General features: G+C 39.7%; 1 protein-coding gene across 1 annotated transcript; it reads right to left on the bottom strand.

Annotated features, from left to right (window-relative positions):
- Positions 1-1,925: 1,925 nt before the first annotated feature.
- LOC138595054 (B-cell receptor CD22-like) lies at positions 1,926-26,056 on the bottom strand. Its single transcript, XM_069666373.1, has 14 exons — positions 25,900-26,056; positions 24,749-24,979; positions 13,035-13,304; positions 12,628-12,859; positions 11,763-11,796; positions 11,630-11,689; positions 9,078-9,138; positions 7,406-7,756; positions 6,031-6,300; positions 5,117-5,377; positions 4,162-4,246; positions 4,009-4,069; positions 2,150-2,325; positions 1,926-1,992 (listed from the first exon to the last, which is right to left on the bottom strand). The coding sequence occupies exons 1-14, from the start codon at positions 26,054-26,056 to the stop codon at positions 1,926-1,928; spliced, it is 2,316 nt and encodes a 771-aa protein (XP_069522474.1).
- Positions 26,057-26,602: the final 546 nt, after the last annotated feature.

Consider the following 26,602-nt stretch of genomic DNA (forward strand, 5'->3'; position numbering starts at 1 on the left):
GGCAACAGTTTGATATAACAATGAAATCATGACATGATCAATGTGTTTTAGAGAGAAATTTTAAACTGGGAATTAAAAAAAAAAAGTTAAAGTTAACCACTCATTAGCTTTCTGGTAAGTAATGCAAAGATACAGTCAATTAAATTCCCAGTCTGAAGCATCAAGTCATTAAACTGTTTGTTTTGTCTATATTAGACTTTAATCAGTGTTCAATTATCTCTCTCACTCTCTATCTCTCTCTCTCTCATTCTCTCTCTCTCTCTCTTGTATAGATATCTTAATCAGGAGGGCCAACATCAAACTAATTTTAGAAGCATTATAGACGTAATTGAAGGAGCAAATTAGCTCCCACTGATTTGTGTCAGTTTAATTTACACATTCAAAAACACTTCTACCTTAAGTTGAAGAACGTTGTTGCTGAAAGCAGCAGACAGAAGTCAAGTTGTTGAACCCTACTTCCTTCCTTTATACATTATCGACATGCAAGACTAGTCAAATGGCAGATTAAATTTAAAATAAGGAACATGTTTTGTGGGTTTGGGCATGTAATGAACTTCTTAGTTTGACATTTTAAAGACAGAGTCAGAAACTATTTTACTTGAACCTCTCCCAACTTATGGTCAGTCAGTAGTGTTCAAGCAAATGGGGACAGAAAGGACACACGTGTGACAGCATGATGCATCATGACTTTGCACATCTCTGTGGCCACACTAAGAACTACCTTCAGACTGCAGGTTCAAAGAAATGAACTGTATCATTATGGGAGAAAATGTACATGATGCAACAAGTCTTATTGTGCAAATTCTGCAGTTAACCCTCTTCAGAATAAAGTCTTTAAGGGAACCAATGAATGAAACCAGTGAATATCAGGTAGGGCTTCATTGATCATCTGGGATGTATTCACATGTTAGAGCAGTGCAAGAGACAGGCTAATAGGTAAGAAAATCAATAATGAGAGCTTTCTTATGTTTTTTTATTGTGTTATCAATGCAGCTTTGTCTCTGAGATTTATGATTTACATTTAAGGACTGTGATTTGCAGAGACTCGTGCAGAGAAAAGTTAAAAGTATCTGATACACGATGTGGGACTCTGGAGCGCTGAATTAAGGACTCCTAAGTTTCTGGTCTTTGTGTATTTCACAAAGTATTCAAGTATTTAAATTAGCTGTAAGTATAACATTTCCATTGTTTACTTACATTTACTTCAGGTATCTATTTGCACGTGCACAGGGAGGCACAGGCAGATGAAATCAGGGTTTAACTTTAAATTGTTTTGCACCAAACTTTAAAAACTAGCTTGAAGTGAAGAAAGATGAAATTTAAACCTCTATTTAAACCTCAGTTGTGTTTCTACTCTAAACCTAGATTTAATTTAATTCTGTTTCACCAAAATCATTAACTCAAATTGAAAATGTGATGCGGTATTAACTTTAAAATTACATTGGAGAAAGCGTAACTTTTAAATTCTCAAAGAAGGAGATTTGGAGCTTCTTTGCCGAGCCTTATTATCTAATTAACAGACTTAGCTTGATAGAAAACCACTTCATGTTAATTCTGTTCATCTTTTAATTCTGGTGAGTAAGCGTCTACGAATTAATTAAACTCTATTTCATTTTTTTTTTACAGATAAAAACTTAGATTTACTGATTTCAAACAAATCTTGGGTAAAATTCATCTTGTTGATGCAACCCAGCAACACTCAGTAAATACCTTCATTATTCTTCAGTTATGAAACAGGCAGAGAACGAACTAAGCTGAAAACTGCTGAATGTTAAAGTTATGTTTTATATATAATTGTACCTTCTGGTACCTTCTTGGATCGGCTGATCCTTAGAAATATATTATAAAAATTATAAGTAAAATACAAATTTGAAAAAGAATATAGAAATAGAAATATCAGAGTATGAATGCAATATTTGTTGTGGTCATCGGGTTTTGTTGACTGTGCTGTACAGTGCAGCTGGATCCTCTCCAGTTTCCTGACCTCTGCTTCTGAAGGGAAAAATCAAGTGGTTATATAGATTAACTAGAAAATAATATCCCATCAGTGATAATGATAACAACAGCGCTCGGAAGGCCAAAATAAATGCATGATTCTCAAGAAAATGTATTTTACTCTGAGGATGTCCTTTTCTTATGAGCTGCTCACCTCATGGTGGTACTGGCCCTGTTAAATTTGACAGCAGTGTACTCAGTGTCTTCCTGTTGCTCCATGTGTCTGTGTGGCCGAGCAGGTCTGATGTTGTAGTACAGATCTGGATCTGTCTGCTTGTTGGAGAAGTGGATGCTGGCATACTGCAGGTCTTCCTGCTCCTCTGGCTGTCCCTGATCAGGTCGACAAAATAATTTTGAGCTCCTATTTTACATGGGAAGGTCTTTCATTGAAATATTACAATCTCCAAATGGGTCCCATCCAGTACAGAAAAGCCCAAAACAACAGCAGCTGTGGTGTAGATGTAATTAATATACCTGTGTCACCAACATGCTGCTGTATGACTATGTAAGCTATGTAAAGATCACATAAATCAATGTCTGGAAATATTGTTGATTAGGAACTTGATAAGAACTACTGCAAAACCATATGAATATTTGATATAGTACGTATTATGATTTACCGTTTATATTTAAATCCTGATTATTTGCCTGTAATAATCTGTGGAGCCTGACTTTTAAATATATTTAGATTCAAATCCCATAAGAAGCAGAAATTATTAGAAGTTTCAGTAAGAAGTGCTCTGTTTGACAGAACCTACAGAAACATGATTGCCTCAGTGTTAAACATATATTTTTTCTCCATGTAACCACAATGTTTTTAAGGTCCTTCCTTTTTCTAAAGCTGTTTTGTACAGCCAACACATGAGGTATTAGTCACTGACATACAGCCACAGAAACACAGGGAGCTGTCAGCCTCAAGAAAGAATCAGAATATGTGTAAAAAGCTGACCTCAAGGATGTGTTTAATTATTTACATATATTATGGTGCCCCGTATGAGACCTACATACTATAGTCTCTTCTTATTAAGACAGATACACAGACAACTTTGTTTAGTGATTGTATGTGCAGTTTAACTTTCTGAGCTGTATACCTTTTAGAAATGTATCAAATCTGCCCAGTGTATATTTAATCATGGTGTGTAACAGCACATGAATTGTTTCATGGAGCAGCCATGGCTTGTGAGACAGTCATTGTGAGACCTTGTCTCAGCAGCTGCTCTGTGCCAAAGCTGTTCCCCTAACAATTGTCAATCAGGATTTTTATGGATATGCATCAGCCTATCTCATTAAAAAGGAATTCATTCAGAACCTGAGTTTCCCTGTGAACTTAGCTTCCTTTTACAGTACAGCAACGTTAAGTAGCTGTGAGGGCTTTAACATATCTCTGTGGCATGTGAAGATGATTGCAAATGTAATGGTCATTAACCAACACTCAAGATAAACCTTTGAAAAAGATAAATACCCTCCATTAGCTCAAACTGAGATCAGGATATATTGCAAACGAGAAAAAAAGAAAAAATAATTTGTCTGATAGATTGATGGTGCAGAACAGAGCAAGTGCCCCTTCATTGTAACAAGTAAAAATTCACATCTTAAGTTTTTATACACTGCAGCACAGTGAAAACAAGATAATACATCTCAAGTGGTTTATCCTGAGATAAATACATTTCTGACCAATAAACTAGGCTCATTGTGAAGCTAACTCTTGAGTATTTGGACTAAGTATTAAGTGTTCTTTTATGTCAGAAATGAATGCCCATGTCTCTTGCTGTCTGGGGAGAAAGGAAATTTAATGCAGTTATTCAAAAGCACGTAGATGAGGTCAGCTGATCAATTATGATTAGTTATGTGAGTAAAATATACAAGAACCTATTTGGCAAAGGCGCTTCCCTATCCTGTCTGGCACATCAACTCCTTTGGAAACATTAATAGTCAGTGAGGGAGCAGTATGAATGAACAGGAACCAGAAGGGGGTTTCTTTTGGATTAGAATAAAATACATAATTATTCTCACCTGCTCCCTGATGCCTGGTCTCTCTTCAGCCTCAGACGATTCATTGGAGGCCCTCCTCTTTCTGGTTAGGAGAATGTATTAAAAATGATATTATACAGTGTTTAAGATCTGAAAACTTTACTTTTGATGATTGAGTTAAACAGAGCTGCTCACCTGATCCACAGGAAGACAAGCAATGAAACAATAACCACGAGGACAACAGTGATTGTTCCAGCAACAACAGGTAATTTCCCTCCTCCTGAGAAAAGGTGATCAGAGCGTTGTATGATAAAACATGAAAAAAATGTTACAGTCCACATTACATGATGCCTACAATGGAGTGCTACATAGTCCTGCCCTGCTATGCTGTGATTGGCTGGTATAGCTGTTTTGTCTAGGAAAGCCAGTCGTAAAAACACAGGACTGAATAAATATTTCAACCCTAATCATAATTGTCTCCTTAATCTAACCAAGTAGTTATGTTCTCTTGACCCAACAGACAACATCATTAAGAGTTTGAAACTGTCAAGTTCTGTTTGGTAGCAACACTAGTGGTTATGTTTGTGAAAGAGCAAGGTGTAAGTCAGAGCAATTGGTCAACTTGGACCATCCTCATGAAACATAAGCTCAATCTCCTGCAGAAAGCCCTAAAGCATGGTTTACAGTAATTGTACCTTAAAGCCCAATTGTACTTGCCAACTACAGCCCAGTAGAGCAGGGAATAGGGGCTAGCAATTTAAGAACAAAGAAGTACTTTGTCACAAATACATAACCTCCATTCACGGCTAAGATACAATCTGGAATGTTTTCCTTGATCTGAGGTCCAGATCAGTCAGATAACATGAGGACACACCCCTTGTTTCTGTTCCCAATCTGGAGTATGTTACTGTTGCAACAAGAAGACTCCATAAACTATATACCATGCTGAGGTTTTCTGTCATACTGAAAACATAAAAGCTGATACAAATGTTTCTTTCTTTTTCACTTCAAGAAAAACCTTTTGAAGATGTTTTTATCTGACTTTAAGAAGTCAAACAGGAAGGGTTTTAATCAGATGGATGAAGCATAAGATCACATGATGCTTTTGTATTCTGGTGCAGGATGTGTGTAGCTGAACTCAAACTCTTACCTGCCGCCACAATCAGGTGTAAGGTGGAGTTATGACGTCCTCTTGTGTTCTTGGCTTCACAGTAATAATTCCCAAAGTGTTCAGCTGTGAACTCAGTGATGGTGAAGATCTGTCCTGAAGCTTTTGGTGAGTCATCATGCTCCTTGTACCAGGTGTATTTAGCAGCTGGGTTAGCATCACTGCTACAAGTCAGATTCACTGAACTGCCCTCCACTATCTCAGCAGAGGGACTCACTGACACAGAGGGAAGCTTTGGTGAGTCTGGAGGAGATTCAGAGAGAAAAAAGTCATTAATATCAGATTACATTGTATCAAATGTTAGCATAGCTTTGAGATGTTACATTTTGGCCTAAGGTCATGTATGTAACACTGTGACCCCCTGATGTATATTATAAAGCTGTGCATCATATTTGCTCTTGTTCTGTACTTACACTGGACATCTATTAAGAGAGACAAAGACCGTTTCCACCCGTGTACATTCTCAGACTTGCAGTAGTAGGTCCCTCTGTCCTCAGAGCTGATGGAGGTGAAATGATAAGTTTGGCCTCGTTCTTTAGGCAGTGTTTGGTTCTCCTTGTACCAGGTGTATTTAGCAGCTGGGTTAGCGTCACTGCTACAGGTCAGATTCACTGAGCTGTTCTCTCTGATTTCACCAGTGGGACTCACAGACACAGTTGGAACCTTCGGAGGATCTGGAACCAATGAAACAAAATGTGTTACATTTTTTTAGTGCTAGAAGTTGTTGTGTGTGTGGAAGCATCTGAATCTTGATAGGTGGTTGACCCTGAACATCTGTGCAGATGTGGACCCAAAGCTGTGAAAAAGTGCTGCTCTAAAACAGTGCAAGATAAGCAAATGATCAATACAACTTAAAGAGACGGACAGACAGACAGACAGAGCTGTGGTTTACTTACATTCAACACTAACAGAGATCTTTGTAGATGTCTTCCTCCCCAGCTCGTTCTCAGCTTTACAGTAATACTCTCCAGAGTCAGAGGCCTGGATGGACCTGAAGACAAGCTCTGGTCCTGAACTGACATAATGACTGTTTCGAGGTCCATAGCTTTTGTACCAGGTGTATCGAGCTGCTGGGTTAGCTTCACTGCTACAAGTCAGAGTCACTGATGTGCCCTCCACTATCTTAGCAGAGGGACTCACTGACACAGAGGGAAGCTTTGGAGCATCTGGAGGAGAAAACACAATATGTAATGACACATTTAATTCTAGATGAGTCTCACATCTGACAATATTTTAATTGGACAAAAGGTCAGACACGGGTAGAAATCAAACCTAAAGCTCATCAACATCACAGATATAAAGAACTGTTCGGCAGTGCTGAAGGCCTGAGAACAAGGAAGTGATCCTGGTTTAGTGTTTGTAGAGACTGTTAACTGATAAATCAATTTTAAAGACATAATGATGCTGACTTGTGTCGCTAAATTTCAAGTGTAAGCTTCTGATGTGGCTTAATTTTGTAGTGCAGACAGAGGAGAAGAGATTATTATACAATATCTCTACAATCTCACGGGGCAAAGACTTTTTTCACTCAATTCTGCCCATTAAATCAGCAAATATCACTGAGGTTCATGCAGTTAAAGCAACTGGGAGCAACTTTCATTGTGTGTCGATCTTGGCGACCCCTGTGGACACATCGGTACATCTTATCTCTCTGCTGATCTTGTCCTGTACATGTGTTTGTAGTGTGTTCTGATGAAAAATCTCCTCCTGCTGTCTTTTAACAGTCAATCGTATCACTCACTATAAAACTTTGCTGTACAAAATGTAAACAAAGGCTGTAAATCACCTCGTCTGAGACCGACCTGGTGGCAGCCGTGACAGGACTTAAAATAACTATATATAAAAAGACAACTGCTTTTGTAGGTAGGTCATAACCAGCTAAAAACTCCTCACAGCAGCTTTAACGTACAGGAGTTTAATGTCAGTGGAAGACTGTGAATGTACTCACACACTGAAGGAGAGGGGAACTTCTCATATTCTTGTCCAGCACAGGAAAATCTGTCTGTATCACCAACCCGGCCTGGATAATAAAACCATGAATATTTATGTTCAATTTTCTGTCCATTCTTGATCCAGACGTAGGAAGAAGCACCAGGACAACTGAGACACTCAAAGAGCAAATGCCCACCTGGTCTGCTCACCTGCAGCTGGGGAGCTGAACCTGTGTAGAAATGATGTTTATTCATTTGCACATGTGCACAATCATTTACAGTAATTTTGAAAAAAGGAAATTATAAAATATATAGTTGAATATTTTAGTGAAAACTTTACCTGTGACAGACAGGGTGACTCCAGGACTACCAGAATATGTGTCTTGGTTTGTCATGATCCTGAACATGTACACAGCTGAGTCGCTCTCTCTCAGGTCTGTGACTGTCAGAGTGCATCTGTTCCCCTCACAGTGATTCTGCACACGACCTGAATACTTTGATTCTGTTTCAACATCTATATATTCACGACCTTCTGTTCTGGTGAACCAGAATTTCTTCTCAACTTTGTTATCCTTCTTATTTACTCTTGATGGGTATGTGTAGGTGCAGCTGATGTCCACTGTTGATCCTTTTGCGGCACAGATCTTAGTAGGAGAGTACGTCACTCTCCAGCCATTCTGACCCTGTACCACTGTAACACAGAGCACATCAGGAAACACAATCAACATGCATGACTTGAATTATCACAGAGTCTGTGCTTTTCTTTGGAAAGTTTACTCTGTGGTCAGGTTGCTGCTGAGTTAAGTGTGAAAACTAAAGAGAAATGCAGAACACTGAGGCGTGAGAAACTGTACTGTGTGGTTCAGATGTAAGATGCTAAAACATGAAGTTCAAACAGTGTCTTGAGACTTCACAGTGAAACAAGTTCACCTTTCAAAAAACTTTACAATGATCAAAGTTTCTATTTATAAAAATAAAAACTGATCGTGCACCACATGAGCTGAAGCCTCTGCAACCAGGGTCGGCTTCAGAAAAGAGATACAAAGGGTGTCAGGTTTTTAACGAGTAAGCAGGGAACAGTTATAAATGTGTAGAATAATATTTTCAGTTTACAGCATGTACAAGTTTTTCACACAGAGCTTCTTTATCCAAAAAACAGGAGCAGAAGATGTTGATGTTGGACACATTTCTGTCTACAGAGTTAAACAACACAAAACCAATGTTTGTAGCGTTTCTCGCTTTCCTGTGATCAACATTTTCCACACTTTAACCCACATTTATCGGCCCACATTTTCCCAGAATCCTCTCTTTTAATGCAATGAATTTAACTGTAGATATAAGGTACCTGTCAGAGAGAGAAGGAAGATGACCAATCCACTCGCTGCTGCACTTAAACTCCTCATTGCTCCTCTCATCTTTCTGTGTGACTTTAGGGACCAAAAAAGCAGATAAAATAATAAGTTTACAGAAATTAAACAGAATGACAAATATTGATTATTATTTTTACTTACAAAGATGAAGGACGTCGTCGTCAAAGATGTCTTTCTTCTGCAGTCAGTCAGCAGAAGACAGAATTGTGAGGCTTGTTTCCTTCCTCTTTACACGACTAAAATACATGAGGTGTCAAATGCTAGCTAACACCCACATCACCAAGAAGTTAGATTGTTTTAAGCTAAGTTAAGAGAGACTTAAAAAAAACTAGTGACACAGCTTGTTGGTTTTAAACCTGTTTGCTGCATAAATCACAAGAAAAGAGCAAAAAGAGAAGAGGAAAACAGACGAGTTTAATTTCTTCTGCACTGCAGCAGTATGTGATAAAAAAAGGTCACATGCTGAGAACAGAGTTTATTTGAACTATTGACAAATATGTAAAATACACATGACTCACTCACAGTCGCTCTGACGCTGTATCACAAAGCACATATTAAACAACAATCATTTATATTGATGATCAATATTTACACATGGCCTCTACAGTTCATCTCTGTGTGCACTGAGGCAGGAGGTCTCACAGCCTGCAGGTGAGGAGAAGGAACAGGACTGATTGGACCTGTGAACCACGAGGCAGTTTGACTGAACAGGATGAAAATCAGACAGATTATTAAATATAAGAGAGGAGGTAACAATGAAGTGTAACTTTTGTCTTGGTCAGTTTCTTCTCTGTTCACTCTGTGGTCAGGTCGCTGCTGTTTGTAGAGAGAAGCTGAACACAGACGTGGAGAGACTCTCATGCCTGTTAGTTTGAACCCAACAGAAAAAAACAACCAAACCTCAGAGTGTTCAACAAAATAAAACAACACCTCAGACGTCTGAAGAGATGGATACCATTGCAGGTAAGAGAGTGAATATGTTATCTTGGTGAACTGCTCCTTTAAAGCAGGACGTAGAGGGAGCAGTCAGGCTGATGAAGCCTGAATGTGCCACTGAAACTTCTCCACTAGAGGACAGTGAAACATCACATACTGAATCAGGACCCTGACAACATTTTACCTTCCAGCTCTGATTGTTGAGTCCAATTTGTTTAACCGTTTGAACTTTATTTGTTATGATTGACAACATTTGCATTTGAACTTGTTGACCACAGATACTTCATTCATTAAACAGACGAGATCCAGATTACGTTCATGAAGTGTCAGTGGTTTACAGTCAGTTTACATTGTTGACCAACATATTTGACTCAGTGCAAAAGCAACAACCTTTCAGAACATGTTGCTGTAGTTGAGCAAAGGCTCATAATTACTGGCTTGCACAGGCTATAAATTGTGGGCTTTTATTCTGAAAGGGCTTCACATTTGGTGAACATTAACCTACTCTGTTAGGATGATGGACCCAGGTATTTTAAATGGACCAAGAGGAGGTTTAGAGTTCAAACATGACCTTCTGTGGTCTGTGTACCTTCATCTCAGCAACATCCCACATCATAATAAACACTGTGGCACATTTCATCCTGACAGACACAAAATGTGAGAAACAAGCAGAAGCTAAAGAACAGATCTGAGTTGTATTGTCTTGATAGCTGTTAAAGAAAATAATACTTATAATTGATGTGAAATTTCCTTTAAAGCTGAATCCAAATCATTTAGCTCTCTAATGTTTCCGACCACAGAGTTTAAAAACAGATCCGTCACCTGTTGTGGACGCTGGCTGTTTATGTGAATCAGACACAGGAATACTTTGACCATCTAGCAAACTGTGGTACTACTGAGCTTCTCTTGGATATAAATGTGTGACAATCTAAACTCTTAGCAAACCAGGACGCTGATCAGAATATTTTAGAGTATTTATTATTTATTAATTCAAATCAAATGTTACTTTAAAAACCATCAAATCAATACATTTATTTTCACATGTAGTCACGTGAGATACAATGACAGTGAAATTTTATCCCTACAACAACTCTCAGCGCAGCATCGGGGTCACTGAGAACGCAGCCGGAATTAAATCCCACCACATGATCTCAATGTTTCCTACCATGCAGAGGTGGATGTAAAGATTGTCTTGCTTGTCTGTGTGATAATAGGTTAGTTTTATCCTCTCCACTTCTTCCATAATGTTCACTTTAATTTTTAAGTTGGAAAACTACGTCCATAGCAGAGTCTCTCCCGTCCTTTTCAGGCAGGGTTATTGTGAGAGTTTACCTCCAGAGAAGGCTCTCTCCTGCAGGGCAGACCCTCTGCAGGGGAAACCCTCTGCAGACCCCAGCTCTCCCTTCGAGGTTCTTTTTTTTCCTCGTGGAAATTACTGGTAATGGTGGTATAAGGGGACATCAGCTGCTAAACGTGGATCATGATTGGCGAGCACCGTTCTACCATCCTGGTTCTTTTGTGAGACTTTACTTCCAGAGAAGGCTCTCTTCTTCAGGGGAAAGCCCATGTAGGCCCCAGCTCTCCTTTCGAGGTTCTTTTTCTTTCTTTGTGTCTTTGAAATTACTGGTAATGGTGGTATATGGGGACATGACCTGCTAAACAGGGACCGTTCTCCTGTCCTGGTTCTTTTGTTCCTCGTAGTCAAATATCATCACAGTGCAAAATTATTTGTAGAAGCACAAATAATACAGTATTTGCAAAACTTAAACATTAAGAGCACAAATGTAGCAGAGTGAAAAGAGAGGCTGCTGTAGAGGTCCTTAAAGGAACAAGATAATTACCTTCTAAAGGACAGACAAGCTTGCATGTAAAGCAGTGATTAATGAGTCACTATGTCACACACCACCTAACCATCAGCTGATCTAAATATTAATGTTTGACACCTCCACATGATTCAGTTTAAGCTGCCATGGCCACATTCTTCTAACCCTTCTGCTCCATGCTGATGTTAACGCTCTGTGCTGCTGACTCGTACATGCTGAAAACTGAATATGAAAACTTTTGCAGTAGAAGGTAAATGTTTCCACTCCCCCTACATCCTTCACATCCTCACTCTCCACAGTGAGTCATGCCTCTGGTTCATCTGCATCTGAAGAAAATCACAAAAAACTAAAGTTATAGTCGTAACTGTGACAATAAAACTGTAGTCGCACCTTTTTATTCGTTGCAGGAGGCTCTGACCTGACTGGACTTCACACCGTGTCTTCCTGCTCCTCTGCGTCTTCTGTCTGTGCTGCAGTGACGGCCTTCAAGTCTAACTGAAGACAGATGATAAGATTTAATTAGGAATCTATTTATTCATGTTTCAAAGACACTCTCTCTCTCTCTCACCTCTATCGTCTCTGCAAAGCTCAGAGTCTTCTTCCTGAATTGAGTCAAAACACAAAAATGACAAAACTCATCACAGAAATTCACAACTATAAAACTAAAGGAAGTTAAAGGAGCTAAATGAAAGAGAGGTGAGTGAACTGGTGGATTTTAATGGTTTTACCTCGTCCACACAATCAGGAGAAGCAGAGGAATCACCAGCAAGAGCACCAGAGTCAGCCTGATGATGTTCATGATTAATGTGGAATTCCCTTCAAATAAAGACAGATATGTGATCAACCTCACGCCAACTGTCTGGGAATGAAGACAGGACCTTTTCTTTACATCAGTTATCAGATGCTACTTATTAACATCAATCTGGTCTGGTGCAGTGAACAGGTGTGTGTGTAGCTGAATTCAAAATCTTACCTGCCGCCACAATCAGGTGTAAGGTGGAGTTATGACGTCCTCTTGTGTTCTTGGCTTCACAGTAATAATTCCCACTGTGTTCAGCTGTGAACTCAGTGATGGTGAAGATCTGTCCTGAAGCTTTTGGTGAGTCATCATGCTCCTTGTACCAGGTGTAATTAGCAGCTGGGTTAGCATCACTGCTACAGGTCAGAGTCACTGAACTGCCCTCCACTATCTCAGCAGAGAGACTCACTGACACAGAGGGAAGCTTTGGTGAGTCTGGATGAGATTCAGAGAGACAAATGTCATTCATATCAGATAACATTGTATCAAATGTTAGCATAGCTTTGTCATGTTACATTTTGGCGTACGGTAATGTATGTAACACTGTGACCCCATGATGTATGTTATAAAGCTGTGCATCATATTCGCTCTTGTTCTGTACTTACACTGGACATCTATTAAGAGAGACAAAGACCTTTTCCACCCGTGTACATTCTCAGACTTGCAGTAGTAGGTCCCTCTGTCCTCAGAGCTGATGGAGGTGAAATGATAAGTTTGGCCTCGTTCTTTAGGCAGTGTTTGGTTCTCCTTGTACCAGGTGTATTTAGCAGCTGGGTTAGCATCACTGCTACAGGTCAGATTCACTGAGCTGTTCTCTCTGATTTCACCAGTGGGACTCACATCCAGAGCAGCAAGCTTTGGAGCATCTGGAAAAGATAAAAAAAAATATGTTACAATCTTCTGGTGCTACAAGTTGTTGTGTGTGTGGAAGCATCTGAATCTTGATCGATGGTTGACCCTGAACATCTGTGCAGATGTGGATGGATAGATAGATAGATAGATAGATAGGTAGATAGATAGATAGAGCTGTGGTTTACTTACATTCAACACTAACAGAGATCTTTGTAGATGTCTTCCTCCCCAGCTCGTTCTCAGCTGTACAGTAATACTCTCCAGAGTCAGAGGCCTGGATGGACCTGAAGACAAGCTCTGGTCCTGAACTGACATTATGACTGTTTCGAGGTCCATGAATTTTGTACCAGGTGTATCGAGCTGCTGGGTTAGCGTCACTGCTACAGGTCAGAGTCACTGATGTACCCTCCACTATCTTAGCAGAGGGACTCACTGACACAGAGGGAAGCTTTGGAGCATCTGGAGGAGAAAAAAACAATATGTAATGACACATTTTTTAATGAAACTTTTTTAAATTGACATTAGTTCAGACACAAAACTGGTGGAAATCAAACCTTAAGCTCATCAACATCACAGATATAAAGAACTGTTCGGCAGTGCTGAAGGCCTGAGAACAAGGAAGTGATCCTGGTTTAGTGTTTGTGGAGACTGTTAACTGATAAATCAATTTTAAAGACATAATGATGCTGACTTGTGTCGCTAAATTTCAAGTGTAAGCTTCTGATATGGCTTAATTTTGTAGTGCAGACAGAGGAGAAGAGATTATTATACAATATCTCTACAATCTCACGGGGCAAAGACTTTTTTCACTCAATTCTGCCCATTAAATCAGCAAATATCACTGAGGTTCGTGCAGTTAAAGCAACTGGGAGCAACTTTCATTGCGTGTCGATCTTGGCGACCCCTGTGGACACATCGGTACATCTTATCTCTCTGCTGATCTTGTCCTGTACATGTGTTTGTAGTGTGTTCTGATGAAAAATCTCCTCCTGCTGTCTTTTAACAGTCAATCGTATCACTCACTATAAAACTTTGCTGTACAAAATGTAAACAAAGGCTGTAAATCACCTCGTCTGAGACCGACCTGGTGGCAGCCGTCACATGACTTAAAATAACTATATATAAAAAGTCAACTGCTTTTGTAGGTAGGTCATAACCAGCTAAAAACTCCTCACAGCAGCTTTAACGTACAGGAGTTTAATGTCAGTGGAAGACTGTGAATGTACTCACACACTGAAGGAGAGGGGAACTTCTCATTTCCTCGTACAGCACAGGAAAATCTGTCTGTATCACCAACCTGGCCTGGATAATAATACAGTGAATATTCACGTTCAATTTTCTGTCCGTTCTTGATCCAGACGTAGGAAGAAGCACCAGGACAACTGAGACACTTAAAGAGCAAATACCTATCTGATCTGCTCACCTGCAGCTGGGGAGCTGAACCTGTGTAGAAATTACATTTCATTCATTTGCACGTGTGCACAATCATTTACAGTATTTTTGAAAAAAGGAAATTATAAAATATATAATTGAATATTTTGGTGAAAACTTTACCTGTGACAGACAGGGTGACTCCAGGACTACCAGAATATGTGTCTTGGTTTGTCATGATCCTGAACATGTACACAGCTGAGTCGCTCTCTCTCAGGTCTGTGACTGTCAGAGTGCATCTGTTCCCCTCACAGTGATTCTGCACACGACCTGAATACTTTGATTCTGTTTCAACATCTATAAATTCACCACCTTCTATTCTAGTGAACCAGAATTTCTTCTCAACTTTGTTATCCTTGTTATTTACTCTTGATGGGTATGTGTAGGTGCAGCTGATGTCGGCTGTTGATCCTTTTGCGGCACAGATCTTAGTAGGAGAGTACGTCACTCTCCAGCCATTCTGACCCTGTACCACTGTAACACAGAGCACATCAGGAAACAATCAACATGTATGACTTGAATTATTACAGAGTCTGTGGTTTTCTTCTGGGCGTAATATTTGATGCAGATCTCAGTTTTGACACCCTGAAGAATTTTGTAAAATTCTGTTTTTATCATCTCAAACACGTTTCAAAAAATGTCCTGGTCCCAAATTATATTACAGATATTTTAACCCCTTGTGTGCCTGGGTGTTCCTTAAGATCAGTGGATGCAGCTCTGTTGGTTGTTCCTAAATGTCGCCTTGTAACAAAAGGTGACAGGGCTTTTGCAGACAGAGCCCTCAGACTGTGGAACTCTCTGCTAATCACAATAAGACAGGCCACAACTTTAGCTTCCTTAAAATCCTCTCTCAAGACCTTTTTGATAGGAAAGCTTTCATGAATGTTTAGTTTATCTCCTGTCTTCAATTGTCTTTTAATGTGATTTATTCTTGTTTTATCTTTTGTCTTTTTTTCTGTGTTGTTTTCATCTGCTGTCCCTTTTATCTTCTATCAAGCACTTTGTAACCTTGTCATGAAAAGTGCTATATAAATAAAGTGTATTATTATATTCTTTGGAAAGTTTACTCTGTGGCCAGGTTGCTGCTGAATTAAGAGTGAAAACTACAGAGAAAAGCAGAACACTGAGGCGTGAGAAACTGTACTGTGTGGTTCAGATGTAAGATGCTAAAAGATGAAGTTCAAACAGTGTCTTGAGACTTCACAGTGACACCTTTCAAAAAAATGTACAATATTCAAAGTTTATATTCATAGAAATAAAAACCAGGGTCGGCATCAGAAAGCAGTTATAAACATGTACAATAATATTTTAGTTTACAGCATGCAAACTTTTTTCACACAGAGCTTCTTTATCCAAAAAAACAGAGCAAACGATGTTATCCACAAACATTTCTACATTTTAAAGATACAAGAAAAAATGTCTACAGAGTTAAACAACACAAAACCAATGTTTGCAGCATTTCTGAAATGCTTTCCTGTGATCAACATTTTCCACACTTTAACCCACATTTATCAGCCCACATTTTCCCAGAATCCCCTCTTTTAATGCAATGAATTTAACTGTAGATATAAGGTACCTGTCAGAGAGAGAAGGAAGATGACCAATCCACTCGCTGCTGCAGTTAAACTCCTCATTGCTCCCGTCTTCTTTCTGTGTGACTTTAGGGACCAAAAAAGCAGATAAAATAATAAGTATACAGAAATTAAACAGAATGACACATATTGATTATTATTTATTACTTACAAAGATGAAGGACGTCGTCGTCAAAGATGTCTTTCTTCTGCAGTCAGTCAACAGAAGACAGAATTGTGAGGCTTGTTTCCTTCCTCTTTACATGATTAAAATACATCAGGTGCCAAATGCTATCTAACACCTACATCACAAAGAAGTTAGGTTGTTTTAATGCTAAGTTAAGAGAGACTTAAAAAAACTAGTGACACAGCTTGTTGGTTTCAAACCTGTTTGCTGCATAAATCACAAGAAAAGAGCAAAAAGAGAAGAGGAAAACAGACGAGTTTAATTTCTTCTGCACTGCAGCAGTATGTGATAAAAAAAGGTCACATGCTGAGAACAGAGTTTATTTTAACTATTGTGTCATGAGTTATTCTAGTTTAGCTATGATTTTGATTAGTATTTTGGGCTCAGATACTATTTCCTGTTTTACTTTGTCACTTTCCCTCTTGGTGTCATGAGTTCTTATTGTTTAGATTTGTATTTAGTTTTCTTTGTTTTTGTTACAATTTAGTCTTGTTTAGTCAAGTATTTTATTTGTGTTTCATGGGTTTACATCATTTCCTGTTTTACTTTGTCACCTTGCCTCTTGTGTTGATCCACTTCCTGCCTTCGTGTTTCCCGCTTGTTTGATTACGTACCCTGCCCTTATTGTTTTCACCTGCCCCTTGATTGTCTCACCTGTGTCTGATCAGCCTCACCTCCTAAGTATATTTAGTCTTTGTGCTCCCTTGTCTCAGTGTCAGTTCGTCGTTTCATAGTTACTTTCCCAAGTATACGTTATGTTGTATGTTGTATACTTTCTCAAGTATACGTTATGTTGTAAGTGTACGAACATCAATGTACTAGTAACTACACTATAAGGGGATGTATAGATATATATACTTCTAGTCCACTTTTTAGTTTATGAAAGTATACTATAATAAGATTCCCCATTGCAAGAAAATATCACAATTTTATATAGGCTTGCCATTGCCAAGTTATGTTGAAATCTAAGTACCTGCTTCTGGTCTTACAGATGTTTTGTGGTTGAGTTCTGTATCACAGTCAAATATGTCAGACTAAGCAGAGAGACAACAGTGCTGTACACTTGAAAGATGGTACAATGTGTTTAACTGATGACTTGAGTCATTCATAAACAAAAGTGTGCACTTCAAAGCTTGTAACAGACTTGATTCACTCTGGCTGATATTTTACAGCCATTACCAGAATATACAGTATATATATGTATGTTAAATGCGCGGAGATGTGGAGATTCGACATGTCCGTGGCAGTGACAATGTTTTGGCCGACGTGTTGTCGCGCCTGTAGATTCTTTTTTTTTTTTTCCTGAACATTGTATCGTAATAGGAAATCATGCAATGTACTTCTTATTCTTTTAGTACATGTTCAGTAACTTAGGGTGGGGGTGTTACATGCGCTCCCCCTACTGGTTATTTGTGTCAAGGTCTGTTCTCACCCTGTTAATGCTTTCAGGTGTGGGTGATCCACCTGATGGAGGAGAGCCCATAAAAGGGAGGGGCAGAAAAACGACTCTCTCTTCCTCTTTGTCTGATGGCTTCACAGCAGCAGCAGCAGGAGCAGCTGAAGCTACTCCTTTGTTAATTTGAGTGTGCTTTGTGCTTTCTTTAATTATTTTCTGATGGGACCGGTAGTCTAGTTTTCGGTTTTGTTTCTTTACTACGGTTTAGTTTTTGGTTAAGTTTAGGGAAGGAGGAAAGACACCAGATCCTACGGCCCTTTGTGGGCTGGTCTGAGTGTCTTCCTGCTTTTGTTTGGTTTGGCCGGCCCATCAGTATTTGTTTAGGTTTCATTTTTGAAATGGGTTGTTTTGTGGGTTATTCTGATTTTGATAAATAAATTCTTGTTGATTTTGGCAAACTCTGACTCTTTATTATGTTTGGCCTCTTTGATTTGAGAGCCTTTGGTGAGGTCGTAACAATGTAGAATTCTTAAAGTGTACTTTCATAAACTAAAAAGTGGACTAGTAGTACATAGCTAACTGGTAAACTAACAGTGTAATTATAAGTTTACTTGCGGTTTACTTCAAAGTATACTTACTCCTCATCCGTCCTCATTTCCCTTCATGCCTGCCACCTAGTGCTAACTGAGTCGTTTAAGTTTGCTATCTTATGTTCCGAAATGCAAAATGCCCTTTTTTTGTAAGGGTTTGAAATGTGTCTGTTCAGAACATATGTTCTGAATATGGCTTTAGTTGGTAATTGTCATTTTTGAGCTGGTTTATAGTTGCAACCATGAGTGAGGGGGCTGTTACATTTCATGACTCCAGCTGCATTTTCACAGGTATTGCGTTATGTCCCACATGTTGGAGAGGAACTCCTTATGTCCTCCACTTGTCAGGAGATGTAATGCCCTATCCTATATAACTGGTAAAAGGACAGTGTACTTATAAGTTTACTTGTTGTATACTTCGAAATATACTTTAATGAACTAAAAAGTTGACAAGAAGTATATAACTAGTGTATATATGTTCACTTATAGTATAATCCACATGATAGTTGCAGTACAAAATAAAATTACACTTAAAATAGTATACTTTATGTACTTAAAAGTTGGCCGATTAAGACCCCTATAAGTATACTACTAGTACATTGCTGTTAGTATACTTCTGTTTGACTGAACAGGGTGAAAATCAGACAGATTATTAAATATAAGAGAGGAGGTAACAATGAAGTGTAACTTTTGTCTTGGTTAGTTTCTTCTCTGTTCACTCTGTGGTCAGGTCGCTGCTGTTTGTAGAGAGAAGCTGAACACAGACGTGGAGAGACTCTCGTGCCTGTTAGTTTGAACCCAACAGAAAAAAACAACCAAACCTCAGAGTGTGCAACAAAATAAAACAACACCTCAGACGTCTGAAGAGATGGATACCATTGCAGGTAAGAGAGTGAATATGTTATCTTGGTGAACTGCTCCTTTAAAGCAGGACGTAGAGGGAGCAGTCAGGCTGATGAAGCCTGAATGTGCCACTGAAACTTCTCCACTAGAGGACAGTGAAACATCACATACTGAATCAGGACCCTGACAACATTTTACCTTCCAGCTCTGATTGTTGAGTCCAATTTGTTTAACCGTTTGAACTTTATTTGTTATGATTGACAACATTTGCATTTGAACTTGTTTACCACAGATACTTCATTCATTAAACAGACGAGATCCAGATTACGTTCATGAAGTGTCAGTGGTTTACAGTCAGTTTACATTGTTGACCAACATATTTGACTCAGTGCAAAAGCAACAACCTTTCAGAACATGTTGATGTAGTTGAGCAAAGGCTCATAATTACTGGCTTGCACAGGCTATAAATTGTGGGCTTTTATTCTGAAAGGGCTTCACATTTGGTGAACATTAACCTACTCTGTTAGGATGAAGGACCCAGGTATTTTAAATGGACCAAGAGGAGGTTTAGAGTTCAAACATGACCTTCTGTGGTCTGTGTACCTTCCTCTCAGCAACATCCCACATCATAATAAACACTGTGGCACATTTCATCCTTACAGACACAAAATGTGAGAAACAAGCAGAAGCTAAAGAACAGATTTGAGTTGTATTGTCTTGATAGCTGTTAAAGAAAATAATACTTAAAATTGATGTGAAACTTCCTTTAAAGCTGAATCCAAATCATTTAGCTCTCTAATGTTTCCGACCACAGAGTTTAAAAACAGATCCGTCACCTGTTGTGGACGCTGGCTGTTTATGTGAATCAGACACAGGAATACTTTGACCATCTAGCAAACTGTGGTACTACTGAGCTTCTCTTGGATATAAATGTGTGAAAATCTAAACTCTTAGCAAACCAGGACGCTGATCAGAATATTTTCAAGTATTTATTATTTATTAATTCAAATAAAATGTTACTTTAAAAACCATCAAATCAATACATTTATTTTCACATGTAGTCACGTGAGATACAATGACAGTGAAATTTTATCCCTACAACAACTCTCAGCGCAGCACTGAGAACGCAGCCGGAATTAAATCCCACCACATGATCTCAAAGTTTCCTACCATGCAGAGGTGGATGTAAAGATTGTCTTGCTTGTCTGAGTGATAATAGGATAGTTTTATCCTCTCCGCTTCTTCCATAATGTTTACTTTAATTTTTAAGTTGGAAAACTACGTCCATAGCAGAGTCTCTCCCGTCCATTTCAGGCAGGGTTATTGTGAGAGTTTACCTCCAGAGAAGGCTCTCTCCTGCAGGGCAGACCCTCTGCAGACCCCAGCTCTCCCTTCGAGGTTCTTTGTTTTCCTCGTGGAAATTACTGGTAATGGTGGTATACGTGGACACGACCTGCTTAACGGGGACCATGGTCAGCTAGCACCATTCTCCCGTTGTTGTCTCTTCTCTCTTGTCAGATTTCTTCTTTTCACTTGGTATCAGTGCAATTACTGGTATCGGTAGTAGATTGGGACATGAACACTTAACAAAACCGTGGTCAGCTAGCCCTCATTTCCCATCCTTGTTCTATTTAGGCAGGGTTGTTTGGTGATTTTAGCCGCAGAGGAGGCTCTGTCCCATGGGGGAAACCCTCCTCAGGCCCCTGTTCTCCCGTCCTGGTTCTTTTCGTGAGGGTTTTTTGCTAACGTTAGCCTCAGAGAAGGTTCTCTCCTGTGGGGGAGACCCTCTGGAGGCCCAAGTTCCCTTCACGGTTCTTTTTCCTCTCTATGTCCATATAAAAACTGGTATATGGGGACAATGGTCAGCTAGCCATCCTCGTCTGTTCAGGCGGGGTTTTTGTGATAGTTTACAAGCAGAGAGGGCTTTGTCCTGCTTGGGAAACCACTTGCAGACCCCTGCACAGTTCTTTTTGTCTCTTGGTGTGATTGATAATTACTGGTAAAGGTGGTATATGGGAACATGAACAGTAAAACAGGGACCGTGTTCGACTCGCCCCCTTCTCCCATTCTGGTTCTTCTCATGTGGGATTTTTGTGAATATTTAGAATGCTCTAATCCACAGGGGAAACCCTCTGCAGGCCCCCGTTCTCCTATCACAGTTCTTTTCATGAAGAGTTTTTGCAAGAGTTTACACCCAGAAAAGGCTTTCTCCGTTCCCATCATGGTTCTTTTGTTCCGTTGGTGTATGTGAAATTACTGGTAAAGGTGGTATAGTGGATCATCTCCACGTTTTGGAAAACTATGTCCATAGCAGTGTCAGCAGGAAAAGAGGTAACAAAATGTTGTGCTGCTTATTTGTACATTCTTAATTGTAGTCAGATATCATCACAATCCAAAGTTATTCATAAAAGTACAAACAATATTTGCAAAAACGAAATATCAAGAGCACAAATGTAGCCGAGCAAAAACAGAGGCCACTGTAGAGGTCCTTTCTGCCATGAGAAGTAACTTTTAAAGGATAGCTTGCATATAAAGCAACCATTAATATGTCACTGTGTCACACACCACCTAACCATCAGCTGATCTTAATAATAATGTTTGACAACTCCACATGATTCAGTTTAAGCTGCAAACACCACATTCTGCTAAACCTTCAGCTCCATGATGATGTTAACCCCCTTTGCAGCTGACTTTTTGCAGTAGAAGGTCCCCAAATCCTCCACATCCTCACTCTCCACAGTGAGTCATGCCTCTGGTTCATCTGCATCTGAAGAAAATCACATGAAACTAAAGTTATAGTCGTAACTGTGACAATAAAACTGTAGTTGCACGTTTTTATTCGTTGCAGGAGGCTCTGACCTGACTGGACTTCACACCGTGTCTTCCTGCTCCTCTGTGTCTTCTGTCTGTGCTGCAGTGACGGCCTTCAAGTCTGAGACGTCCTCATACTCAGCACCAGAGTCTAACTGAAGACAGATGATACGATTTAATTAAGAATCTATTTATTCATGTTTTAAAGACACTCTCTCTCTCTCACCTCTATCGTCTCTGCAAAGCTCAGAGTCTTCTTCCTGGATTGAGTCAAAACACAAAAATGACAAAACTCATCACAGAAATTCACAACTATAAAACTAAAGGAAGTTAAAGGAGCTAAATGAAAGAGAGGTGAGTGAACTGGTGGATTTTAATGGTTTTACCTCGTCCACACAATCAGGAGAAGCAGAGGAATCACCAGCAAGAGCACCAGAGTCAGCCTGATGATGTTCATGATTAATGTGGAATTCCCTTCAAATAAAGACAGATATGTGATCAACCTCACTCCAACTGTCTGGGAATGAAGACAGGACCTTTTCTTCACATCAGTTATAAGATGCTACTTATTAACATCAATCTGGTCTGGTGCAGTGAACAGGTGTGTGTGCAGGTGAGTGTGGATAACTTACGAGCCACAGTGATCAGGTGTAAGGTGGAGTTATGACGTCCTCTTGTGTTCTTGGCTTCACAGTAATAATTCCCACTGTGTTCAGCTGTGAACTCAGTGATGGTGAAGATCTGTCCTGAAGCTTTTGGTGAGTCATCATGCTCCTTGTACCAGGTGTAATTAGCTGCTGGGTTAGCATCACTGCCACAGGTCAGAGTCACTGAACTGCCCTCCACTATCTCAGCAGAGGGACTCACTGACACAGAGGGAAGCTTTGGTGAGTCTGGCGATGGATAGATAATGAATAGAACAAAATATACATAAAAAACAACATAAACATTAATTGAATGCTACATGTTGCATTTGAAGGATGAAATCATTTAGAGTTTTGTCTTTGTGAAGCATTGCAGGTGAATTCCTTTCTTAGTGTGTAATCATCTTTATGTTGTTTTAATGTGACATGTTTCACTCACATTTGACATCAATAAAGATGCTCTCAGATGCTCTCTGTCCCAGCTCGTTCTCAGCGGTGCAGTAATACTCTCCAGAGTCAGCAGGCTGCATGGATCTGAAGACAAGCTGTGCTTCTTTATTGAGCAGTGTCTGGTTCTTCTTGTACCAGGTGTATTTAGCTGCTGTGTTAGCCTCACTGCTGCAGGTCAAAGTCACTGATCCGCCCTCCATTATTTCACTAGAAGGACTTGCTACAACAGAAGGAGCCTTCAGAGCATCTGCAGTAACAATAAAAACATGAATAGGTTTAAAAGGTTAAGAAGCAAATATGATATGTATAGTATTTAGTGCTTTACGGGCTGCCCATATGTCACATAGAATCTTTATGTCAATTTTAATGAGTTGTAACCTCACACACAGAGGGAGAACTGTAACTGTCAAATCCTTTCAAAGCACAATAGATAATGTCTCCTGGATCAAACAGGGTTTTATACGAGGATTTCTCCTCATTCTGTATTTTCTGTCCATTCCTGAACCAGACATATGAAATATGAGCAGCAGGAGAGCAGCTGCTGTGACACCTCAGCTCTGCCTCGGTATAATCCTGGTGGACTGTTACCCCAGTCACCTGCACCTGGAGAGCTGGACACGTGAGGAAAACAGCCAAATGTCATTAGTTAAAAACACAGCCATGATATTATTTAGAGTCGGAAGTGAAATACTTCAAGGCATCTGTAAATGAAATGATCAACACCCCTAAAAGAGCGGGATAATCTGATTTCTTCAGGCCTTGAAGGTACTGAAGGTGAACCCGGCAAGAGATCATTTAGTCGTAATTTACTACTTGTTACTTAACAAATTATTACGTGTGCGTGGAGGGGTATTTATAATAACTGCAGTGTTGTTACAAGTTTAGGAAAGGCTGAGAAAGGGAATGAGACAAAACATTTACAGAGCCTTTCAACCCCAAAAGTTTGTATTAATGGTCAGTAACTAAAAATCTGCAAAACATTCATAATGGTTTCTTTAAAAACACCTAAAAAGCCGTGTGGTTGGACGCTGGTTTAGTTTAAATCTGCAGCCCATGTACAGTACCTGTACCTGCAGAGCTGGGTATGTCAGGAAGAACAAACTGTCGTTGGTTCACAGTAAAAAAGCACACATGCAATAGATCAGTGAAATACTTGAAGACATTAGTGGATTAATATGGCAAACAAAAAATAAAGTCAATAAAGTAGTCTCTCTGATTAAGTACTGAGCTAACTAAAAAGAAAAGGTTGTTTCACATTAATAAAGTCACTGGTTGCAGCATGTTAACCCCTTTAAGGGAGCCTTATTAGAAAGTTATAAAACAACATGGTTTTATTAAACTGTGTAAATATCCGTTGGTGTTAATGAGTACCTGTGACAGTCAGAGATGTACCAGGTAAACTGCTCCTCCATTCAAAGCTTCGTGTGTTGAATTTGAAGTGATACTGGGCTGCGTTGCTCTCTTTCAGGTCACTGATTCTCAGAGTGGAGCGTCCTCTCTCTGTTTCAAGGACCTGAACACGGCCTGCATACTGGGGGTCTTTACTCGGGTCTTCAGGACTTGAGGGAAACCTCCACAAGTGACTACGATCAGGACTGAACCAGAATTTTGATGTGATCGCTGCATAACTGTTGAAAGTACAGGAAATGTCCACTGATGAGCCTTTGAAGGCACAGATACTCCTGGCAGCGTACGTCACTCTGTGGCAGGTTTCACTGCCGACACCTGGAAGATAAAACCTTTTTTAATAAAACTGAAACAGCTACATTTGTCTGCAGCACAGAGCAGGTTGTATTTATCCTATGGAGCCCAATGCAAAAAAAGATGGTGTTAGATAAATAGATAGATGTTAGAGGGAGTCATAGCAAAAAGGAAGTCAGGCAATCCATATTTACTATACTTGCATTCACTGAGCAGTGCAATAGGTTCAATGTGCCACCAGATGGCACTCTGGTATGGTTGACTTTGAGATGAACTCACACACTGCAGGAGAAGGAAAACCCTCATGACCTTTAAGGGCACAGGTAAAGCTGTCTGCAGGATAAAAGCTGCCTGAAAATGAAGATGTTTCTTTCAGAATTGTCCGTCCATTCCTGTACCAGACGTAGGAAGGACGATCAGGTAGACGACAACTGCTGTGACACTTCAGCTCTGCCCAGGTTAAACCTCGGTAGGCTGTTGACTGAATCATCTTCACATGTAGATCTGGATCTGTAAAGAAGGAACCCAAATATAAGCTCTAATCAGACACAAGTGTAAGTACATGGATATTCACTTTTACATCTTGGGAACGATACAGTGCCTTGCATAAGTATTCACCCCTCTTGAACGTTTTCAATTAAACACTGTTACATTGTAAAAGTCAAATAGATTTAATCTGGACTTTTTACAGTTTGATGAACAATCAAGAGCAGACCAAAGAGGAGACATTTGCTGGATGCAAAAGTCAACATGCGGGCAATTGGTTGGACCTGATCTCAGAGATTTCACAGCAAACCACTCAGAGCTTTTCATACTCTAATTTTGATGTAATGTGTATGTACCATGTAATATCCCACATAATGTGCATTACATGAAATCCTTTTATTTGCCGTTGTAACATTAAAACCAAAGGAAATGTCAAGGGGGTGATTAAGTGTGGAAAGGTGATGTATGGTAAAGACGATCTCATTTCAAAGATACTTCTAAGAATTCAGAGATTCTGTTGCATGTAGCTGTCTATATTCAGGAAGCAGAGCTGGTTTAGGTGTGATCAAAGATGTGAAGTTTTGGCCACGTGATAACAAGTGGTCAATAAACAGGAAGAAGATGGCTTCTGTTATTACAACTGGGTGCATGTGAAGGCTGACAGGAGCTTCACACAGTTGCCAGGATACGTGAGCAAAACCAGATCAGGGAGGCCAGTCACATCCTGAGACACATCCTGTGTTTGAACTGAGAATGTAGGTTCAATCTTCTGCCTATAGCAGAGCTTTGGATGAACAGGTTTTCTTCACAATACGTACATTCATAGTACAGTTTCTATGATAATGAAGATTTATCTTCATAACATGAGAACCTAAGAAATACTTAAATAAAGACGTTACCTGTGACAGATAAAGTAACTCCAGGTGATCCGGTAAAACTCCCACCTGGCTGGTTTGCTATCAGTCTGAACTTGTAGTCTGCTGAGTCGCTCTCTCTCACGTCTGTGACTGTCAGAGTGCAGACGTTCTTATTACTGTGATACTGCACACGGCCTGAATACTCTGAGTCCGTTCTTAGATCAACAGGTTCATTTCCATTCATTTTAGTAAACCAGAAAGTTTTCTCAACTACAGTTTCCTGCTCATTCCATCCGGATGGATATGTGTAGGTGCAGGGTATGTCCACTGTTGATCCTTTTACAGCACAGATCTGATCTGAAGAGTAAGTCACTCCCCAGCCAGTCTGAGCCTGTACCACTGTAACACAGAGCACATCAGAAACTATGATCACAATTTGATTGTTTGTGGAGGCTAATGTAAACCTTAAAGAACTCAGGCGAGCCCATCCTGTCTTCAAAGGATGCTAAAAACCTAGTCCAAACATTTGTTACTTGTCAGTCTCGGAACCCATCAGCTATCATCTGACAACGATAACCTCTGGGAGTGACGGCTAACCTTTTGGGGCTTCAAGTCTTTTGGTCAAGACTTCCTTTACATGCGCTGCCATTGTTTACAGTCCAACTAGCAGCTTGAGGAGCTAGAATGTATTTGGCGTTGAGCAGAGGGGTTGATTAGTGGCACTTGCATGCAGGTATCTGTTTATATACAGTAACTAAAGCTTAATCGTTGTTAGATGACTGCTGATGGG

This window comes from Semicossyphus pulcher, unplaced genomic scaffold (genome assembly GCF_022749685.1).
Source record: "Semicossyphus pulcher isolate SPU_LCO1_2020_fin unplaced genomic scaffold, fSemPul1.0.p SCAF_17, whole genome shotgun sequence".
NCBI classification, from domain to species: domain Eukaryota; kingdom Metazoa; phylum Chordata; class Actinopteri; order Labriformes; family Labridae; genus Semicossyphus; species Semicossyphus pulcher.

Coding starts and splice junctions, on each gene's coding strand:
- LOC138595054 (XM_069666373.1), bottom strand. CDS start 26,056: ATGAATGGAAATGAACCTGTTGATCTAAGAACGGACTCAGAGTATTCA. Junction 12,860..13,034: donor GATCTCTGTTAGTGTTGAAT/GTAAGTAAACCA, acceptor TATCTTTTCCAG/ATGCTCCAAAGCTTGCTGCT. Junction 7,757..9,077: donor CTTCTCCTCACCTGCAGGCT/GTGAGACCTCCT, acceptor TCTGTGTTACAG/TGGTACAGGGTCAGAATGGC.